The 23,316-nt window shown below is 43.8% G+C and overlaps 1 protein-coding gene across 1 annotated transcript; it reads left to right on the top strand.

Moving 5' to 3' along the window:
- Positions 1–4,011: 4,011 nt before the first annotated feature.
- LOC101933999 (pantetheinase) lies at positions 4,012–14,615 on the top strand. Its single transcript, XM_042848175.2, has 7 exons — positions 4,012–4,331; positions 4,405–4,535; positions 7,895–8,087; positions 9,048–9,339; positions 11,332–11,705; positions 13,851–14,021; positions 14,355–14,615. Exons 1-7 carry the CDS (start codon positions 4,119–4,121, stop codon positions 14,451–14,453), a joined length of 1,473 nt encoding a protein of 490 aa, XP_042704109.1. The 5' UTR covers positions 4,012–4,118; the 3' UTR covers positions 14,454–14,615.
- Positions 14,616–23,316: the final 8,701 nt, after the last annotated feature.

Here is a 23,316-nt window from a genome sequence, read left to right as displayed (position 1 = left end):
CCCAGTTTCTTTCTGTGACACCAGACTATCAACAGCCTCTGTTTCCCCAGGACAAGTCAGGTCTTAGCATGCCACACTAATCAGGTTTTCCTGCTTCACTTTAAATCAAACTAAATTAGTGTCAAGCTCTTAAGGCCATGCAGAAGAAATATTCAAACGTATCACTCCATAAGCCCAGTTTATACAGGGTGCTGAGCCCCTTTTGTCTTACTAGGAGTTGAAGGGGCTCAGCTCAGCACTGTATGTGCTGCTCAACCATTTAAGGCACCATTCTTAATTGGGAAAAGCACTGTCTGATACCTGTCATAATCTCCACATCCGAGGGCAGAGATATTAAATGACTTGCCCAAGGTCACGCAGGGTATCTATGGGAGAGCAAGGAATTGAACCAAAATCCTTGAGCCCCACTCCAATCCCTTAACGACAAGACAGTCCTTCTCTTCTCAGTGCAGTATGTGCTGTGTATTGCTTCTGAAGTATGGGTGATGCTAGGCACTTCTGTATTCACACCCTAGACATTATTGTGGTGGTCTTTGTACAAAATATGCCTTGTGAAGTATCATTTGAAAACTAATAACTCACTGCTCATTAATATTCATGTGTGATATATGTATGTGATGGGCATTAAGAGTTATGAATATATGCTGGAATTATGCCTGAAGAGTGTGTAAACCAGGTATGGCAGGGGGACTTGTTAAACAGGTCTATCCTAAACAAAGTAATGTTTACCTCAATTTACATATAAGCATTAAACAAACTCATCAAGCTAACAAGGGGTGGAGGTAAACCTCACATTAACAAGTGGGGGAGAAGACAGCATGGCATGTATACCCAGCAGAAGAGAGAAGCGTGGTCTGGGTTTTAATTTTCAGAATAATTCATTTCGAAGGCTTACTGGCATGGGCAGTGGGTGAACCACGGGCTTGGGGAGGCTAGCTCCCACCAGCCTGCCCCTTCTGCCTGGGGCCCCACCCCTCTTCCCCTGCCGGAGCCCAGAGACCCCTCCCCCAGCCCTGGAGCACCAGATGGGCAGGCAGCGTGGCCCGGAGCGGCGGATGGGCGGGCAGGCAAGTGTGTTGAAGTCTCTAGCTGATCACAGCCCCCAGCATGCTGGGTGGGCGGGCAGCATGGCCCCCAGCTGCCCGGAGTCCCTGGCTGTAGGCCGGCCCCCATTAGCCCCAGCCCAGGGCAAGATGCTGGAGCCCTCCCAAAAGTGGGGAGGGCCAGGGGCCCCCACCCAAGGTGGAGGTGAAGGCAGCCCCCTGCCTGGGGCAGGTGGAGGGACCCAGGCTCTCCACAGCTGCCCACGCAGCTCTCCCCAACCCAGCTCCATCCGGGGGGCCTCAGAGCCGCAGCCCGGCCATGATAAGAGCCAGGCAGGAAGCTGTGGGGAGCCGCAGCGAACCCTCTACCTGCCCGGGGGTGGGGCCTTTGGCGGAAGAGGAGGGGAAGGGGGCAGGGTCTGCCCTGGTGAAAAGTGGACTGGGCCAGGCCCATCCACTTTCAAAAAGTGGGAGGGTTATGGCTCCTTGCATCTGAAGAAGTGAGGGGTTTTTTACCCATGAAAGCTTATGCCCAAATATATCTGTTAGTCTTTAAGGTGCCACTGGATTCCTTGTTGTTTTTGTGGATACAGACTAACACGGCTACCCCCTGATACTTGTGTCTTTAGAAATACAAACGAGCTATTGTATTTCTCTGAACTGTCCAGGAGAGGACTGGACATTGCAGAACATGCAATTTTGGGGAAGTCCAGGATTGGGAGTGTATTGGGGTCACCCTGCAAGTAGTAACCAAGGCTGGTAGAAGCCAGAGTGGGGCAGTGGGACTGAAGACAGGATGATTGGTTCAGAGCCACTGAACCAGAGCTGTCTAGCACACAGACAGAAACTCAGGGTGTGACCTGCATGCTCATAGGCTGGTTGGGAGCTACAACAGCAAAGCATTGTGAGGCACCCAAAGCTGCAGGGCAGGCAGTGACACAACTTCTGACTGCTCTGAACTGCACCCCAGAACATGACAGTATGCATAACCAAGTAGTTTGAAAAGTATGATCATTTCTATAAATATTTGTCAATTTACCCTTTTATTCTGTCTATTTTTGTTCAACTAAAACACTCACATTTGGCCACATATGAATGTGTGTCCGGAATCAGGCACAACACAGCTAGTCTCCAGGCAGCCTCATCAGTACAGCCAGCCTGCAGCAGACTGCCTGATTGGCTGGAGAGGCCAGTAGGCTGGCTCTTAATCCAGCAGCAGCAGCTCCTCGCTGCCTGCTCCGTGCTCATGCCCAACACTGTGACTGCTCCTGTGTTACTGTTTGTTTCAGTTCCTCACCTCCACTTTGACCTTCAGCTCTAGTTTCTGACTGCTGACTCTGGGTCCACCCTTAGTCCCTAGTTCCGATGCTTGGTTTCCCGCACCTGCTGTGACCATAAGGCTGGGCCACCCTGTCACCTGACCAAGTGTGAGGAGCTACAGCTGGGGTTCTTAGTTTTCCATGCCAATGGAAAAAAATGAACTCGTTTCAGGGAGGCTTCCAAGTTACCAAAAACGTCATGAAATATTAGTTGCTTCCTTTTTGCTTCCTTTTTAAAGGATCATATCTGCTGCCAAAAACTGAACAGCTGACATCCTTCTCTAGACCTCTTGTTAGCAATAGTGTATCTAAATTAGTGCTGAACATTTTAACTAAGCACAGCCAAAGACAAACTGTGCTCAACACTGCTTTAAAACCATGTTCGATGCTGGTTTTGTAGTGTTCTTAATAAGGTACGGAGAGCTTATATTTAACAACAAAAATGATTATAAATTAAACATGGCATGACACAGCAATGAGAGTCTGCTGTAAGCTTCAGCCAGGCAGTCGGTTCTGTTCCCTGCAGTCCAGAACCCTTCCTTCCAATATTGGATATGAGCAGGAACTGGCTATTTAATTCCATGGGAAAGGTCACATTGCTAAAAAATAATTATTTTGAATTGGAACAAGAAGTTGGAAATGAAAATTTCTGCACAGAACAGCTTTTTTTTAAAAAAAATTCTGGGAAGGGAGAAAAACAGCCAGGGAGTTCGCCACCCAGACAACCCGTTAAAGTGGGATCCTGGGAATTGAGCAGCCTGCTAGACGCCTGGCCAGCTGGCAGGTAGGCTATCAAGGAACCAGGCAGGGCAAGCTAGTCAGTCAGTTTGCCTGACTGATTTTGTTGCTAGTTTCAGTGGAATCAACATATTCCAGTGGGATTTTGTTGAAATAGCATTTTCCAAAGGAAAACTATTTGCCAGAAAATTTGTTGACCCGCTCTAGCCAAAGTAGAGGCTGAACTTTGGTCTTTGCAGTCATTCCCTGTAGGTTTAGCTGCCCTAGTGTAAACAAAACTAAAGAGGACAAACTGTCTTCATTTTGCTCACTGAGACTGGGACTACTCATGTGAGCGAGGTGAGCTGGATTTAGTTCAAGATGTATTTAAGTTCCCCAGCTATGTTTAAAAGAGCAGCATAAATTATTGTTCAGATTTTGGCCTACTCTAGGTTAATTTGGGCTCCTGACAGCTCTGTGTTCTTGGATCAGTTCTGAGATACATTCTGTGGCCTTCCTTGTCACTTTACAAAATTGTGTGTTAATGATTATTCTGAGGGCAGCTGCTACAAAAGACAAGACAATATACAATTCAAACTACTACCTGTGTGAATTGCTCATGTTTGTCTAGTATCAGGCTTAGTGAGAGTTGGACTGGACCCAAAGTACAAACTTGGTACAAATTCTACTCTGCACAAGTCTACTGAAGTCAGTGGAATTGCAAGTTATAGCAAAGCAAAATTTGGGCCACTGTTTCTAGACAGATGTCATTTAGTGTGTTCCTTTGGCACAGTTATTCTCATGTCAGTGATTCAGTGAATATCACTTCCCTGTTTAGCTGTGTAGATGGTTTGTTGTTGCAATATGTTTCTTTAGCCTTGGTAATCTTATTGCACAATGCTGTGTTTTCCCAGATAATTTCACAGAGAATTGTTGCCAAAGTAAACTAAGAAGAAAGCTGGACTTTGCCACCTGTCTTCTTTTCTCCTTTATCCTTCAGAAACTTGCTCTGTTTTCCATTTACCACTGAGCTTCAGCAATGATCATGTTCCAGCCTTACATATATGCTACGGTTTTTATACTCTCAATCCTTCAGGTCTTTGCCTTGGACAGCTACATTGCAGCCGTGTATGAGCACGCTGTTATATTGCCAGAAGTCACTGGGAGTCCTGTTTCATCTGAGGATGCTTTGACACTAATGAACAAAAATTTGGATGTTTTGGAAGGGGCCATCAAAGCAGCAGCCCAACAGGTATTGACTCTTGATTTTCGTAGTTATTTGTTCTGTTCCTGGTGGCAAGCGCTTAATTTAGCTGTTGTTTCAGGGTGCACACATCATTGTGACTCCTGAAGATGGCATTTACGGCTGGGTCTTCAAAAGAGACACCATTTTCCCCTATCTTGAAGACATCCCAGATCCACAGGTGAACTGGATTCCATGCACTGACCCTGAAAGGTATCCCTTATGCAGTGTCTTCCAAATAGCTTTAAAATACTGTGTTAATGGTCTGAAGAGGAGTGGATTAATGAGAAATGCAAAAGACTTGAGAGGTCTTTTAAATTTGACTCCAACATTATTGTACACAACAGTTAAATAACCTAATGTCTAAAATGTCCTGACTAACTGAACAGGCAATTCAGCTAATGATAAGCACTTTATCAACCAGGCAGTCAAAGGCACCATCTTTCTGAGTTGCCCAAGGTGCTCGACCCCCGCTCTGCCCCAGACCCCACCCCCACTCCACCCCTTTCCCTAGCCCCCCACTCCGCCTCTTCCTTCCCCGCTCCACCATCACCCCACCAATTCCTGCCCTATTCTGCCCCTCCCCTGAGTGCACCCTGCCCTCATCCTCTCCCTCCCCCAGTGTTTCCTCCATGCCGCTGAACAGCTGATCGCTGGCGGGGAGTGGGAAGCAGCTGATTGGTGGGGCCTGCCAGCTGGCAAGAGGTGCTGAGGGAGGAGCTGATCATGGGGGGCTTCACCCACCATTTTTTTTCTATGGAACACCCACAGAGTCAGCACCTATGCAGGTAGTTATCAAGATGAACTCCTTAGTTGAGCAGCAATGCACAACTCTGGGTGAAAGGTTATGAGATAACAACATTATTATGTTTGGAGAAGATTCTGCTGCTAGAATTTGCCAATTCCCATTCTAATCTCCTTTTTGTATATTTTTCCAAACACAATTTATATGTGAGTTTATCTGAGATTACCACATGATGGAGATGCGGTGTGGGGAGTAGCTGGATGGGAGATGTCTAAAGAACATCAGAGTGCTGCAGGAAGTTGAGTTGATAGCTTTATTATTACTTATAGCACCTAGAGGCACCAATCAGATTAGGGCCCCTAGTAAGAGCTTGTCCCTGCCCCAAACAGGTTTTTCACCCTAAGTTAAGACAAGGCACAAGTGTGTAACAGGCTGAGGGAATGGAGGAGGGGAAGGATAACTGTAACTGTGATGGGAACACAGGGCTGCATAGGCAAACTGCAGGTACAATTTTCAGGGTTTGTTTATTTATAAAGGTATTCTTGGCACTTTACTCTGGTAGAAGAGGGTCTTGAAGAGGGATTTCAAGGAAGACAGGGTAGTGGCGTTACAAACTAGTTCAGCCAAGGTACTAGGCATTAGAGGCAGCATGGAAAAATGCTCGTAGGAGAAGTAGATAACCTGGGTTATCAAAATTGGCATTGTTGGTGGAACAGAAGAGGCAAAGGAATAACATAAGATACAAGTGCAGATAGGGAGCTTGGGGGGGAGGGAAGCTATGAAGAGCTTTAGAGGTATGTACAAAAGCTCGGCTTGAGCTCATGATCTAAAAGTAGCAGAGTGGCCTCAGTGGCATGGGCAGTGGCTCATACTAGCCCCCACGTACGTTGCCGGGGTCGGGTATGATTGTACCCCTGGCAGCTGATTGACAGTACCAGTGAATGTGCTGTCTGTGTGGTGGGGGGGTATAGTATATTAAATACACCTTAACTGGAGCTTTCATTGCTTCCAAGGTTTTGCATGGCTGGTATTGGGCTTAACCATCTTTAATTGGTTTTTAACTAATTTTTTTGTTTGTAGGAGCAGACAGTATGCCTTTTGGTATGTAAGCCATGCCTCTAAATGGATTAGAATATTTGTGAAAGGATTAACGTTTGTATTAGTTTACATAGGATCTCACTTAAATCCAATTTGTAAAATATAGGCTCCTTATAGAGCCGTATAGCCCTTGTGTATAATTTTACATGCATTTCTGTCCTCATTGCGTGAAAGACGAGACTTTTAAAGATGAGGGTTATATGGGATTCTGCCATCCCCTAGGCTCTGGAATGACACCAAGTAATAGATCATCGTGTTCCCAGATATTGAACTCTCAAGTCTGTTGTCAGCCTGCTGAAGGGGCAAGGGGTTTGATATTTCAATCCTGCATGTGTCCCAAGATTCATGAGGAATTCTCAGAGCATTTGCGTCAAGTATCAGAGGGGTAGCCGTGTTAGTCTGAATCTGTAAAAAGCAACAGAGGGTCCTGTGGCACCTTTGAGACTAACAGAAGTACTGGGAGCATAAGCTTTCGTGGGTAAGAACCTCACTTCTTCAGATGCAAGACATTGAACATTTCCATGAATTTCTAAAGGGAAAATGTTGTGTGTGTTTAACAATTTGCTAGTAAGTAGCACCACAGAAGTCTCTCTCCATTCTTTTTCATTTAAAGGGACAGATGAACCAATTTTAGTAGTTTGAGATGAAGTATATTTTGGACACACTTGAACTCTGCCCCATGAGCCATCATCCTGGCTATAGTTTTAATTGTTTTTTTTATAATGCATTATATTTATAGTGACAGGTAAAGTTTGCTGCTGATGTTTTGAAGATCAGTGTAAAAACCAGCCTATGATTATACATGTGAAGAGAGACGCACTATCTGGGAGAGCCACGAAGAATAAATAAAGCAGGCCCTGTTCCTCCATTCCTTCCCATTAAACAAAAAGCACGTCAAGGAGAGGGATTCAAAATGCATTTCTTAGTGTTAAATATTTATACTGTAATACAAAGTTGAGAGGAATTTTTTCAACAAGTAGATTTTTCATTGAAAAATGCATTTTTTGGTACTCTGAAACTATTCACAAACTTGACAAATAGTTACAGCTAAGAAAAACAAAACGTTTTTTGATAAAGTCAAAATGCTTCATTCCTACTTTTCATTTCAAAATAAATTAAAATTTGGCCAATTTAAAGCGCACACACACACATACATGCATACACGATGAAAACACCCCAACATGTCTGAATCAAAATATAAAACTAAAAATTTTGAGTCCACTCAAAATGAATCAAAAACATAAAATATTTGAAAACTGGTTTTAGTTTTTTCAATTTGATGACAAATTTAGGAAAAAATTGATTTTGTTTCAAATTGACCTGAAAAATCCATGCTACATTCAGCTGTACAGTAATAGCCCCCATCTGTACAAATACCTAGGGAGATGCACACCATGTTCCACGCAGCTGACATTCTAAGGCCTCAATCCTGTTATAGGATTGTTGAGGGCAGACCCTTCCACCCCTGCAGAAGTCCACTGAGGTCAAGGAGCTGTCCTGAATTCTGATAGCATACCTGCACAGCTCCAATTGCAGAATTAAAAAATAAGCAATATCTGTCGAAAGGCCTCCTAGTACTCAGCTGCTCCGTAACAGCTGCTGCTCTAAACGCCAGTGTTCCATTAAAATAACTTTGAAGTCTATTTTCTCATTTTTTTCAGCTTTGAATTTAGTTTGATCTGGTCTATTTTTTGTTTTGTGTATTTTCCTTTTGCCAAAAATGAACTAGATTTGCTCCGGCGGCAGTGCAGGAAAGGCTCAGCTGCATGGCAAGAAACAACTCTATCTATGTGGTTGCCAATATTGGAGACAAGAAGCCATGTAATTGCAGTGATCCCAAGTGCCCCAGCAATGGACACTACCAATACAATACTAATGTTGTCTTTGACTCAGAAGGGAAATTGGTGGCACGCTACCATAAGGTAAGAAATAACATGACACTGTTCTTTTCTGTCAGTTTGGGAGGAAAATCTCGCAAGGTGTCAACATTTTTAAATATCAGGGGGTAGCCATGTTAGTCTATATCCACAAAAACAACAAGGAGTCCGGTGGCACCTTAAAAACTAACAGATTTATTTGGGCATAAACTTTCGTGGGTAAAAAAACTTTACTTCATTTTTAAACTGCATTGGGAGGATTAGTTGAAATGGGATGGGGGCAGAAGAGTGCTGCTAGTCTGGAAGGTGTTAATGGCTGTCATCAACCAGTTCTTTGATTTACAAACAATTGCAAACGTGGTTAAAGCTGCTAGCTTTACTAACCCTATATCTCCCTTTACCCCCCTTCTGGCTTTCCTGATTTTTAGCAAAATCAATAGGGTTCTGACCACTGATGCTTAGAACATCCCCTGAAATTTTGGAGTGGATCTAGTGTGGTGTTCAAAAGTTATCGCATAACAGACGGAGAAATACCGTTGAGTAGAATGTTAGATCAGGCTTCACTCAACCAGTTATTGGGATGGACTTGGAAACTTGGGGTATGTTTACACTGCAATAAAAGACCTGCATCACGGCCGCAGGGCTGGACCAAACCAGCTGACTCGGACTCGGGCTGTGAGGCCAAAAATTGCAGACATTCAGATCAGGCTCAGAGATCCACCCCCTTGTGGGGTTTCAGGCCCAGGCTCAAATGTCTATGCTGCCATTTTTGTCCCACAGCCCAAACTCCGTGACCCCAAGCCAGCTGACCCAGCCTTTGAGACTTGGTGCCATGGTTTTTTTGTTGCAGTGTAGATGTACTTTTACATGTTCAATATGAAGGCTTTTAGATTTTTTTTTTTTTTTAAATAATGCAGGTTGCCTTTAGCAGTTTTATAAAATGTTTCCAGGCTATTGCATTAGGTGCCTTTTAACAGTTTTTTCCCCTATGGTTTGTTTTGTCAGTATAATCTCTTTATGTCAGAAACTCAGTTTGATTCGCCCAAGGAGCCAGAGATTGTCACTTTCAACACATCCTTTGGAAAGTTTGGCATTTTCACTTGCTTTGACATACTTTTTCATGACCCAGCTGTGACTCTGGTGAGCAAATTACATGTGGATACTGTGCTGTTTCCCACTGCTTGGATGAATGTCCTACCACATTTGACTGCTATTGAATTCCACTCTGCCTGGGCTATGGGGATGGGTGTCAATTTCCTTGCGGCTGATACACACAACACCAGCCTGGCTATGACAGGTAATTTGCTGTTTGGGGTAAGGTAAATTATCTTTGTAATACTGGATCTTTAGTCTCTATCTCTTCTTTGAGATTGTTTTATGCTGCACAATGTATTTCTTCTGAAGCCAAAAACCCCTGTGGTAGCCTTATTCCTAGCCTCAATATTCCTGATGCCAAATGAGGGCACAGCAAAACTCACTGTGTTTTTTTTTTTTTTTCTTCTCTCCTTCCTAGCTTCTCAGGAACTTCCTTAGTTCTTTTTACTGACTTGCTATGCATGAACAAAATCTTGCAGCTTCTTTGCTTGGCTTCCTTGAACTATTAAATCTTGCTTTTTGCTGATAAACAGTCCTCTTCAATCTCCTTTCTCAATACGTCACCCTCAAATGCTCTCTAGTTCAGCTAGTTCATACAAAGTTTTCAACAGCTAAAGAACAAGACTCATTCTGGATTACTATAAAATACAGTCGTAACACTGGGTAATAAATGAAAACCAGCATGCAAGATTCCATTTATACTAACCAAATGCAAGACTAGGTTTGTAGCACCATTCAGTAATGTTCAGACCCTTCAAACCAAGTTGTCAGGGCTGTCACAGGAGCACTGTTCTTCACCCACTTCTTTTAAAACAATGTGACTTTGTGTTTACTGAGAACTAAGCAGATGGAATATGATCTTTTAGCCAAGGGCCACGTTTACATTTTGAAACCTATTAGATCTCATGCTTGCACGATTTCAGGGTTGGGTCACTGATCATATTCACATTGTCTGAAATAGAAGGGATGTCTCCCAGTCTCGCCCTCATCTGTGATATGAGGGCTTATCAATCTAGCAGATAAAGGTAACCAGATCCAATGGGTGGAAGTTGAAGCTTGACAAATTCAGGCTAGGAACGAGGACAATTTTTTAACCATGAGGGTGATTAACCATTGGAACAATTTACCAAGGATTCTGATGGATTCTCCATCACTGGAAATCTTTAAATCAAGATTGGATGATTTCAAGAAGATATGCTCTTCTTCATCCCCAGCTGATGGACTTGAAGCAGGAATTAAAGAATGGAAGTCCTAAGGCCTATGCTTTGAAGGACCTCAGACTAGATGGTGATAATAATAGTGCCTTCTGGTCTTAAATTCTATGAATGAATGAATATGGGATGCCTGTCATAGGATTCATCCCTTGCATAGAAACTCTTACATAGTGCTGACTGGAGTGTCATGCTGAGAACATCTGATATTTTGTCCCTCATGATCCATTCTGATTGGCAGAGGTGAAGAGCTTCAGGAAAGTATATAGGTGTGGCATGGAATCCAATACTCTAATAAATGGTCCAGTTTCTCTCCTGGATTTGGCTTTATCTGGTCAGCCAGATTCCCCTAATGTGGAGTTCTCAACTGGGGTAAAGCCAGCATAGCCAGCTCCTATGCCATCCCCCTGCCAGCCCTGGGGTAGGGCTGCAGGGTGAGTGCTTTGGGCTCTGGCTGTTCTAGGCCGGTGGTTGGCCCTTTTGGGTCTGTTGTCATCTAGCATAGGTCAGAGCAGCCCTCAAACTGCTTTGTTCTGCAGTGGGGTCAAGCTGAGCAGAGAATCAGAGAGCCAGACAGCATTCCATGTTGCCATGCCCATCCCCCTTCTGTTGTGCTGAGGAGATCTCAGCCACAGTGGAGAATCTGGCCCCCTCCCTCAATAAGAAAACCATGCACCCTAGGATGACCAGATGTCCCAATTTTATAGGGACAATCCCAATATTGGGGCTTTGTCTTGTATAGGCACCTATTAACCCTGTCCCAATTTTTCACACTTGCTATCTGGTCACCCTAATGCACCCTGTCCCTTCTCTCGGAATTGTAAGAAAAGACTTGAGTTCTTAAAGGTTTAATTTGGGAGGTTAATTTTTGGTAATGTTCTAAACATCATAATAGAACAAAACAGCATTGGGAAAAATGAAAAGGACAATATCATTCAAATAGCTGATTCTTTTGGACTGAAAATTCTGTCTGTCACTCACAGGGAGTGGTATCTATGCACCTGAAGGACCCAGGGCATATCATTACAATATGGAAACAGAGAACGGTCACCTCTTGGTTGCGGAACTGCGTTCACAACCTCGTCTTTCTCCCACCTACCCTTCTACTGTTAACTGGAGCGCGTATGCCACAAGTGTCAAACGATTCTCACCAGATGACCGTAATTTCAGTGGAGTCATTTTCTTTGATAACTTCACCTTCACTGAACTCACTAAGCCTGAAGGAAATCATACAGTTTGCCAGAAAGATCTTTGCTGTCATTTGAGCTACAGGATGGTGGAGAAGCAAGAAGATGAAGTTTATGTGCTGGGTGCTTTTGATGGCCTTCATGTTGTTGAAGGAGAATACTATTTACAGGTAAAGCTTATTTTTGGGGACATGTGGAATACTTCATATATATGTTTATGAGACATCTTTGCATGGGAGATGCTTTTGGTTCCTGGGAGGAAAAAAGGGACAATGGTGTTTTCTCATGTTCCCCTGCATAGCCCTTTGGTTGCTAGTGATGAGTTGATCCTGTAATTTCTAATGAGTCTGCTTGCCCTTCATGCCAAAAGTAGCAAGTCTTGGAATGGCCCTGGGTACAAACTCAGAGTTCATGTGACAAGAGGGAATTGATCTTGTATGGTAATAAATTATTCCACAATATAATGGATCTTTATATTCTCCACCCCTTTCTCTCTCTTCCCTCCCCCGCCCCCCATTCACTTCACCATTTGCATTGTTCACTATGTTGTCTTAGAGACAGACTTCAGGATGGTAAGTAGCAGAAAGATGTCTTTGAGATGCTGTTAGAGACTTTGAAAATTAGAACGCAACAATCTTTTTCTGTCTCTTTCATCAGAGTTGATCTTTATCTGATGATTATTTTTAAAATATCAGTTGATTGCATTCAAATGTACAAGACATTTTACTCAGTTGAATTCACAAAGATTGAGTTTTTTCTTATTTGCCATGTCATGTCAATGAAGTATATGTAAAGCATAAAGTTTTATTGGAAATGTCCAAGGTTTTGCTCTGTTAACCAAACATTTGGGAAAGACTGTGATTGACCATTAAATGCTATCTTGCTGGAAATATTAATTTGTTTAGTCACATTACATAATACGGGCCATCCTTTGTTTTTTGAGCAAATCTATTGCATTGGCTAATTACTGACAGGTCCTTTTTAGATTTACTTTAGTCTACCTATCACCAACCACTTTCCTTACCAGTTGTCACAGATGATAATCCCATTATGTGTCTTGATGTTTTAGCCACCCTATATCTCCTTTGATACATTTTCAAAAAGTCACTTTGATGTTTGGTCCACTGATAAAATTATTTTAGTTCTTGCCGAATGTCCAGTGCTGTGGACCAAGTCTTTTATTTCTCCATAAAACAAGCTACAGCAGTTTATGCTGCCTCACGTTACCCTCTGATACACATCAACCCCAACCTGGAGGGATTGTCTCTGGGAATAAAAGGCTAAGTCAGTCTCTGTACCTATTCCAACCTTGGCATCTCTTCTGAGGTGCTGGCTTTATTATGTAGACACCTATCCACCAAGGATTGGATGGAGACATCCAAATTAACTTCTGATAGACCACCAGCCAGGCCACTAAGTGATTTTGTTGCTAATAATGTGTATAAGATTGCCTGAGCTTTCCATCAAAGAACTTGTCTTAGTTTTATTGGTAAAAAGTCAACTTTTCGATGGAGGAGTGGGAAGAACAAGTGGAAACTCTAGAGGTGGCTCTTAGGGAGAGCATAAAAAAGGGTCCAGGCCAAAGGTGCTGACTTTTAGTTTTCCCTGGGGTGCTCCACCTTCCCTCTTCCCCGAGGTCCGGCCCCCACTCCGCCCCTTTCCCCGAGGTCTGGCCCTCACTCTGCCTCTTCCTGCCCCCGCTTTGCCCTCCTCTCCCGAGGCCCTGCCCTTGCTCTGTCCCCTCCCCATAGGTCCCGCCCTTACTCTGCCTGTTCCCACCTCTGCTCTGCCCCCTCCCCGGACCCTTCCCTGCCCACTGCTCTCCACCCTCCCCAAGCCCATCTCCCAGCCACCAAACAGCTGTGACTGGTGGGTACGAAGCACCCACTATTTTTTTCCATGGGTGCTCCAGCCCCGGAGCAGAGTCAGTGCCTAAGGTCTAGAAAACTGGAACAGTCTAGGGTGGAATAGGACAAAGGAAGGGGGACAAAGTGTCAAGTAGGAGCAGAGGTTTCCAGTGAGTGGGTGGATCTGGAAAGGCTACAAGGCCAAACCCAGCTGGTAGAGAGAAACCGCTGCCTTTGTATGCAGTACTTGAGGGAGCGGAGAGCAGTATGGAGAGCCATACTGGGGAGAGGAGCTGGAGAGTTGGAAACTCTTTGATCCAAAAAGTTGTTTCTGATGTACTAACTTAGTGCATCGTTGGCATAAGAATTGAGCTGAATTGGTACCATCTGGTCTTGAGGAAAATAAAGTCAAATTTTATCATTAGTAAAATGATTCTCCTAAATGTGTTCCTTTTTTCTTTCCCATAGATATGCACGCTACTGAAGTGTAAAAGCACAGACTTGAAAACCTGTGGGGAGCCAGTGGCTACTGCTCACACCAGGTTTGAAGCATTCTCTCTCAGTGGTACATTTGGCACTAGTTACGTCTTCCCAGAAGTCTTGCTCAGTGAGGTTCAGCTGGCGCCTGGCGAATTTCAGGTAGGAGAATGTCTTTGAGCTGCTTCAAAGTAGCTTCTCAGGGGGCTCATAGGGGAAAGTAACAAAATATTGCAACAAAGTCAAAACAAAGCTAAGACAAACTTTTCAATAATGGGGGGGGGAGAGGGGGGACATGTATTGGGTGCCCTTTCGGTTTAGCAATTGACCTCAGAAAGCAATTTAGCTTTGTATGTTATGGTTCCAAGACTTTACTTAATTAAACTGTTTCTTCAAACTATTTAACATTTACCTTATAAATGCATGTCACTTGTGCACCATGTAATATTGCTGCTTTGTTAATGGTGTAATTTTATTATCCTCTTCTTCAACTAGGTATTAAGTGATGGACGTTTGATCAGTCAGAATGGTACATCTAAACCAATTTTAACAGTGACGCTTTTTGGGAGGTGGTATGAGAAGGACCCACCATAACCACACTAGATATTGTTATTTCAGAATAACATCTGAAACATCATCCACCTAAACAATAACCGATGTGTTGTTTCCTGTTATAATTGTGCTTTGTTTAGTAAATATACAGCAGCCTATTTCATTATTATCGCATATTGAGAAATAAATCAACTGTGACTACTATTTTATGACTACTTATCTTTTATCACTGTTGAATAGCAGTTGCCTTTGTCTCACTGACTTCTGGAATTTGTTTTTTCTAGCATGCAAAAAACTGAGCATTATGAACCTGACGTTAACTGCATATCAAAATACTATTACATATTTTATAATTTTAGATAACTATGGGATTAATAAATAAAATAACTACAGGCCTGATCCTGCATAATAAATGCCAGATAGAAAGGCACACGCATGCAAGGAATAGAACCTACTCAGCATGCTGCCCAAGGATATGTGGCCTGTTCACTTCCTGTGTTTCCTATTATGAGTCCAACATTCGTCATGCTTACCACAGCCCTTTCCTTTCGCAGTTTCTCCATGACCTTCTGTGTGCCATATCCTCATGCTCTTTGGCACACTGGACTGTTGCACTATATTTAAGGCCCTTTGTTTTCAGTTTTAACTAGTTTTTATGGAAAAATCCCTGGGTTTTAAAAAAAAGCCATTATTTGTTTTTTTTTTACCAATTTTAATGCAGATTTTGGAAGTGCCAGAACTCCCTGGACTCAGCTACCTGCTCCAGAAGGAGAGATGGGTGGGAGTCAGCTTGGCTCATCCCCTGGGAATATAAGGGCAGAAGGTTTTAAAAGTTGTAAGTCTGGGTGTTAGAAGACCTTTCTCCAGACAACAAGGAAGACAGCACCCACTCTCCCTTCCTTTGAGGTGGTGAATATCAGGTTTAGTTAGCCCCTGCTGTGGGCATTGCGCTAGTCGCTCCTTTTTAGTGGGGCTGGAAGGGAATTTTTCCCTCACCACCATATTGGCTTAGGTGAAGTGGGGGTTTCAGGGAGGACCTATGATGGTGAGGAGGAATGGGAGTTAGGCCATACGTCGCAACTCATTTTGTAAGTGTGGGGCAGATGTCCAGTGCAGTTACTCCATAGGGAAGGCAGCCAGTGACTGGAAAAATGGCCTGGTAAAGGACTTAAAAAGGAGGTGCTCCTTAAAGGAATGGGGGGGGGGGAAGGAGAGGTTCAGGGCTCCTGTGACTGGTATGGCAGGGAGCCAACCAATGCCACCTTTCTTGTAGCCCACCTTAATCCTCCTACGAGGTGGGTGGATGGTAAGGTCCAAGCCATAGGTTGGCTGGGGGACCTGGATGGAAAATAAAAGGGAGGGGGACTGGTGGAAGCCCTGGGTAGTTATTTAAATGAACATGACACTGCCTACACTGTACACTTTTATCTGCCAGGTAGTCCCAGACATCTAATAATAAAGCTGCCGCCTGATTAAATCCATATCAAGTGTTGCCTGTCCTTTCGGTACAGCTGGACAACAAATCATGCCAAACCAACCTAATTTCCTTCTTTGATGGGATACTGGCCTAGTGAGGGGTTGGGGAGGGGCGGGGAGGAGGGAAGCAGTAGACACATTGTATCTTGATTTCAATAAGACTTTTGATGCAGTCCCACATGACATTCTCATAAACAAACTAGAGAAATGTGGTCTAAATTAAATTACTATAAAGTGAGTGCACAACTGGTTGAAAGACTGTACTCAGAGTAGTTATTAAGGGTTTACTATCAAACTATGGGGATGTATCCATTGGGTTCTAACACTATTTTCATTAATTACTTGGATAATGAAGTAGAGAACGTGTTTATAAAATGTGCACGTGACACCAAGCTGAGAAGGGTTGCAAGCACTTTGGAGGATAGGATTAGAATTTAAAAATGACCTTGACAAATTGGAGAATTTGTTTGAAATCAACAAAATGAAATTCATTAAAGACAGGTGTAAAGTGCTACACTTAGGAGAGAAAAAAATCAAAGGCACAACTAAAAAAATGAGGAATAACGAGCTAAGTAGTAATACTGCTTTAAAGGAGCTGGGGGTTATAGCGGATCACAAACTGAATATCAGTTAAAAATGTGATGCAGTTGCAAAAAAGGATATTATTCTGATGAGTATTAAAATGAGTCAGTATGTAAGGTATGGGAGGTAATTGTCCCACTCTGCGCTGCACTGGGGAGGGCTCAGCTGGAGTATAGTGTCCAATTTTGGGTGTCACACTTTAGGATAAATTGGAGACAGTCCAGAGGAGAGCAACCAAAATGATAAAAGGTTTAGAAAACCTGACCTATGCAAAGGTTTAAAAAAAACTCAACCCGTTTAGTCTTGAGAAAAGAAGGCTGAGGGGAGACCTGTGAACAGTCTTCAAATATGATGAAGGCAGTTATAAAAAGGATGTCAATCAATTGTTTTCCACATCTACTGAAAATAGGATAAGAAGTAATTGGTTTAATCTGCAGCAAGCTAGATTTAGGTTAGATATTAGGAGAAACTTTCTAACTATTAGGATAGTTAAGTTCTGGAATAGGTTTCCAAGGGAGGTTGTGGAATCCCCATCACTGAAGGTTTTCAACAACAGGATGGACAAACACCTGTCAGGGATGGTCTAGGTTTTCTTGGTCCTACCTCAGTGCAAGGAGGAATTGATAGGGTGACCAGATAGCAAGTGTGAAAAATTGGGACAGGATGTGTGTGAGTGTGTGTGGAGGGGGCGGCGGTGATGGTGGTGGTAATAAGTGCCTATATAAGACAAAGCCCCAAATATTGGGACTGTCTTTATAAAATCGGGACATCTGGTCACCCTACAAATTGACCTGTTGATGTCCCTTCAAGCCCTGTGAATCTATTATTTCAACACTTAAATGTTAGAAAGGGAACGAAGTGGGGCGGCTTCAGGCAGGATTTGCCATGTTTTTTTTTTTCTCCCTTTTCCTTTTGTCATGAGTGGGTTTTATTCTTTAAACTATTATGGCTCAACAATGTTCAATGAAGATGGTTGTAACAATATTACATTTGGTTATCTCATCTGATTTCAGGCCTAACAGTATATGGATGGGAGATTTCCAAATCAAATGACACAAAATATAACCTAAAATACCTTTTAGAACTCAAATTAACTGACATGTTTCCATGACAGGTTTCAGAGTAGCAGCCGTGTTAGTCTGTATCCGCAAAAAGAACAGGAGTACTTGTGGCACCTTAGAGACTAACAAATTTATTAGAGCATAAGCTTTCGTGAACTACAGCCTACTTCATCCGAAGAAGTGGGCTGTAGTCCACGAAAGCTTATGCTCTAATAAATTTGTTAGTCTCTAAGGTGCCACAAGTACTCCTGTTCTTTTTATGTTTCTATGAGTTATCGTGAGACATTTTGAATGGTTTGTCAGTAGGTGGCACCAGAACTACATGTTCTTTGGAAGTTTTGTGTTCCTCTGTCATTTCGGTGCTATATGTAGCAAGGATTCAGCAGGTGTGTAATTGCTATCGCTACTTTTTTCTAAGTGTTGTTGCACTTGTAAGCTTACTCTGTTAGAGTGATGTGATGGCTTTGAACAGCAGGAGGTGCACAGCCTTAAAGGAGTGAAGATACTTAAAAAGGCTGGAATTTAACTTTTCAGAGGGCCCCAGGATGGGATCTACCTGATAATTATTTTAACCCTGATGATAATTTTACATAGTTATGTTTTTGATTAGATTTGGCCACAGTGACATTTGTCCGTTTTTCCCCCTCCAACCCATTGCACAGCTCAATGCAGGTTCAGTTAATTTAGCAGTAGAAAATCCAACTTTGATTCCAACTCTGCTTTCCAAAAGGTTCTGATGAACTCATCAGCTTTGCTGGCTGTGGGCATGTGGAACTGCAAGACAAGTAAACATGGCCACAGATGATGCTGACCATCAGCACAAGAACATAGATTTGGGCTCGGGTTTGCCAGTGGGCCAGCAGCACAGTCCATCAAGTGAACCACCTATCCATGGGGAAATCAGTTTGATATGGACAAGAGTAAGGAGCTGTTAAGAGGGACAAGAAATCCTCTCCATGTAACCATGTTTCGTGTGTGTGTGTGTGTGTGTGTGTTTTATTCTACACCTTGTCTTCTGTGACTGTCACTTCAGAGTATGTACAATATTCCCATTCAAATCTAGAAAACTACCTTAATTCATGTTGCAAGGAGCTGGGGAAAGATACTGTATTGTGAAAAGAAAAAAGTTAAGAAATTAGAAGCTAGGTTTTTTGGTTGCCTTTTTTTTTATTTTTTTTTTATTTAAAGCTTAACAGACCAAGGGTTTTAAATTATGGTAAGAGCAGAGCAATAATGAGGTTTAAACTAGAAAGAGAAGTTTTGGGGAAATGAAAGAGTCTGTGGATTCATGCCATTCGCACCACCCAAAGGGAATTCAGTGATTGAAATATTAACTCTAAGGCCAGGGTTACATTACAGAGCTATATCGGTATAACTGTCACTCAGAGATGTGAAAAATCCACTCCCCTGAGCAACGTAGTTTTACCAGCTGTGTAGACAGCGCTATGTCAATGGGAGTGTTTCTCCCACCTACACAGCTATCACCTCTCAAGGAGGTGGATTCTTCCACTATGCTGATGGAAGAAACTCGCCCATCAGCATAGTAGCATCTTCACTAAAGCACTTCAGCTCAGCTGCGTCGATGCAACTGCACCGCTCTAGTGCTGTATGTGAAGACAAGCCCCGAGTCTGTTTCATCCCGGTGCAAGGATATTTTGCGTCCGAGGCAAAACTTTCACCTTGCGCTTCCCCTTCCCCTCCCCTCCCCCCCGAAGCATTGCTTATTATAAACTTTCAAAAATGAATACTGCATAATGTGGCATTGTTCATTAGAATTAATACAAGGGGGTCAGAGGAGATGATCACAATGGTCCCTTCTGGCCCGGGGGAATCTATGAGCAAGGAGGACGCTGAGAATGCCCCCAGCTTGCAGGGTCTCTAAATGTTCCCAGGCTCTGAGTACTTTGCCCTCCGGGGGGGGGGGGGGAGGGACGGGACCAGGGGCAAGGAGGGCAGAGCCAGGCTCTCCTAGGGAGCAGGTGAGGATCTCCCTGGGGATTAGGGCTGGCTCCCCGCATTGGCACAGTGCCACTAGAGGAGGGGGTCGGTGTTTGGAAGCGGCACCTGCGCCAGACCTTTCCCCTCCGTCACACTGTGGGGTTTAGTTTCACTTTCCCTCGCCCCAGGAGGCGGCTGCACCCGGCCCCAGGTGTGGTGCGTTGGAGGGTGAAGCTCACCTGAGCTCAGGACCGTGTTCTGCCTCCCCCAATGGTTCCAACCCTCTGCCGCTCTGGTCGCTGCGCCCAGCCGGCTGTCTCCTCCTTGCTCTGCCGCAAGCACCCACTGACCATCCTGCATAGTGCCCCTCGCTGCAGGGGCAGGTTTGTTATGGAGGCCTCACTCCCCGCCCTGCCCCACTCAGCTGACTCCCACGACGCCGGGCACCACTTTTTGGCACCCCCAAATCTTGGTGCTCTAGGCGACCGCCTAGTTCACCTAGTGGTTACACCGGCCCTGTTCATCCCTCATTCAGAATCTTACTTTGCTTTGATCCTGTTCGTTCAAAATGAACCAAAAATGAATTAGATTTTGGTGATGTGTTAAAATTGTGATCTGTTACTTCAAATTCTCAGGGGGTTTCCAGGTCCTGATTACAAACAGGAGGTTCTGTACGGAAGCACGCTATCCGTGTCAGTCTGCAGACAGCCTGCTTATAGTAATGTGGGGTGAGTTGTGTTTCTGTTTTAGGGAGCAGCCTGCTTTCTCTCTTTCTGGTTTGGGTTTCTTTTGTATTATTCTGAATTCCAAAAAAGAAAGTAGAGTCATGGTGCACCTTCGAGCAAGAGTATGTTATGGTTTAATGTAACTTGTCTGTGTGTATGCTGTGAACATAACAGATTTGCTCCTGCACCAATGCATGAAAGACTCAGCTCTTTGGCAAGGACCAGTTCTATCTATGTGGTTTTAATCACTGGGGACAAGAAGCCATGTAATTCCAGTGAGCCTAAGAACCTCAGTGATGGTTGCTATCAGTGCAATACAAATGTTGATTTTGATTCAGAACAAAGATTGATGGGACAATACCACAAGGTAAGAAATGGCTTTTACTTGGTTAAGCAATCAATTCCTTTTCACCATTCTGGCATCTTTTCAAATATTTTTTAGAATTAACTTAAAGCTAGTAATAGGTTGGCAGTGTTGAAGGCTTAGCCACAGACTAGTGAAGGGCTCTCACCTCTAGAATTTGGTTCACTTCGATGTCTTGAGCTGTCCCTCACTGAAAACCCATTTATTTCCTCAGCATTTTGCCTGAGTTGGTGAGGAGAGGTCATATTTGCATTTCTTTTTATTTTATGTGCTAAATTTTGCAGTTAGCCTTGTCACAGTTTAAAAGTTAAGTGCACCTTTGACCCCCGCCCCCTCATCGTCGTCTTTGAGGATGCATATGTAAGGTTTTAGGCTTCCCAGCCATAACTTTTCTTGGGGAGGAGACTTGCATCTCTCTCCCTCCAGACTGGGGGCTTAGGCTTGCAGTCCCTCTGCACCTCACTGTGATGTCTCCAGTCAGGTCTGACCGGGGTGCAGCACCTGTGGTGAACTCTTTCTCCAGGGGCTACAACTGTGTACCCCAGTTCCCAAGCAGCCTTCACAGAGCGAACTGCATTTACTCTTAAGGCAAAAGCTTTACAGAGGAAAAACATATAAAAGAACTTACCACACATGGTAAAAATTTACCAGAGCTTATCCCCAGATCCAACATAGGGCTCGGATAGGTGTTAGTCTTTCAGACCACACAACTGGGTTTTCCCCCATTGTTGCCAGTCCATGTCCGCTTTTAGATCAGGAACCAGACCCCAACTGCACTGTTCAGCTGTTTTTTTATGCAGCTCAGACCTTTGTTTTCTGGCTGTCGGAGCCCCATGTAAGTGGCACCATCCGGCCGGCTATCCTGTTAGCCGCGCGCTGTGCATGGAGGGTGGGGGGAAAAGTCCGGACATTTACAAATTCCCCCCGGACGCTATTTTTAGCTCAAAAAGCCGGACATGTCCGGGGGAATCTGGGGGAATGGTAACCCTAATTTACAGCATTGTTTATGCTGTTTGTGTTCTAAATGGCTCCAATTTTAAATCCATCTAAAATAAACATTTTTAAATTGCCAATTTTCAGTATTTTTACTTTAAAAATGAAAATGTTTATATAGCTGTGAACTGGCCTTCTGTTCTCTCAGATACAATGTGTTGACACTGATGCTGGCAGGCCAGGTGCCAATTCATGCCAAGGTCCCCATGCCTCAATGGAATACTGACAAATGCATAGCTGAAATCGGCCTGGCTCACCTGTCTGTTAGTATTGTTAAAATAGGTACTAGAATTATAAGAATATGTTTAGTTTTTAGACGTTAGTGAATGCTTGTGAGCTCTGCATGCACTAATCTCACTTATATCTGTATCCCGTATTGTAAGGTAATATTGGAACAGTTGCATTGTGAACCTTTGTAACAGTATAAATCACCGAACAGGAGAGAGACATTAATTAGTGTGAAATGCTGGTCTCCAAAAGAAGGTGTTACATCCTGCACAACAAGGAAGGCCCATCAACACCAGATGGACTAGAGTAGAACATTAAAGAGAATAGTCTTTGTTTATACTCTTTTGCCCCCTTCCCCAATGAAGATGAGTCTCCCAAGTTAATACCTCCCATCAGCTGAGTTTGCAGCTCAAGACAGAAGGGAGGAAGGGAATAAAAACCCCAAACAAGGAGGAAATGTATCTTATTACCAAAATCAGAGGGACTTAAGACTGGAGACATGGCATACTGAAAGGCAGGAGGAAAGGCTGAGACTGACTGCACAGCTTTAGGACAGGGTCTCAGTGCAGGAGCAGGCACTTGCTACGCAGTTTCTGGACCAGCAATGGCAGCTAAGGGAAGAGGACCAAGCTCAGCAGAGAGAGAGCTCTTTGAGTGGATCATATCAGTCATGGCTGCAAGATTACTGACTCCTGCAGCCTCTCCCACACCATGGCCTGATTCTCCTGCAACATATTCTCAGAAACAGTTTGGAAAACTTCATGTCTGGGAGGCCCATGCAATTGGGCTCCATAAGTGGCTAGGCAGGGCAGCTAAAACCTTATGCAGTCCTCTGTCTTGACCCCTTTTCCTGTGGATACCTCCACTTCCACCCCAATGCCAAGTGTGCAGAAAATTGGGCAAGAAGGGAAAAGAGAACAGGGAACCTGGGGATATGCAGTCGTAGGTTTTTTTGGCCATGTTTGCACTTGTTCATGCACTTTTTTTCCCCCTCCTGAAATGTGTTTTTGTAACTGGTGTTTGGGTGTTGTAATGGCAGCTGGCCTGCCTGGCAATGGGTGACTGTTGTTAGAACAGTACGTTTTTATACATAAAGCCTTTTATGTAATTAAGAAAGCTTATTGCTCTCACTGCATCTCATCATACAATCATGATGTGAAATAATAAAGCTAAATACATGATCAGGAACAATTAGGAATTAGTAAGCAAACACTATTCCTCTGTACAATCAGGTACAACAATCCACACTTCAATCACTTCCGTTATATGAATCCACGCTGTGAATCATCCTCCACCCCCATTTCATAAGTCATGTCATTCATAACTTCATTGCATAGCAATCAATCCCCCACACCCTGCAATCAATTAGCCCTCCTCCCAAGCACATTCATAGAGGTCCTATTCCCCCTCTTCCACTGGGCAATGCAAGGCCAGGGTGTGGAAGCACAAAGCATCCCTGACTTTGGTAACCTGGGTGCATCCAGCACCAGCTGTGGTAGCTGCACTTTCTGGCTGAGGGGACCAGTTCAGCATCCCCT

This window comes from Chrysemys picta, chromosome 3, assembly GCF_011386835.1.
Source record: "Chrysemys picta bellii isolate R12L10 chromosome 3, ASM1138683v2, whole genome shotgun sequence".
Classification (NCBI taxonomy): Eukaryota; Metazoa; Chordata; order Testudines; family Emydidae; genus Chrysemys; species Chrysemys picta.
Note: the sequence above shows the minus strand (reverse complement) of the source record. Positions and strands in the feature narration are given on the sequence as shown.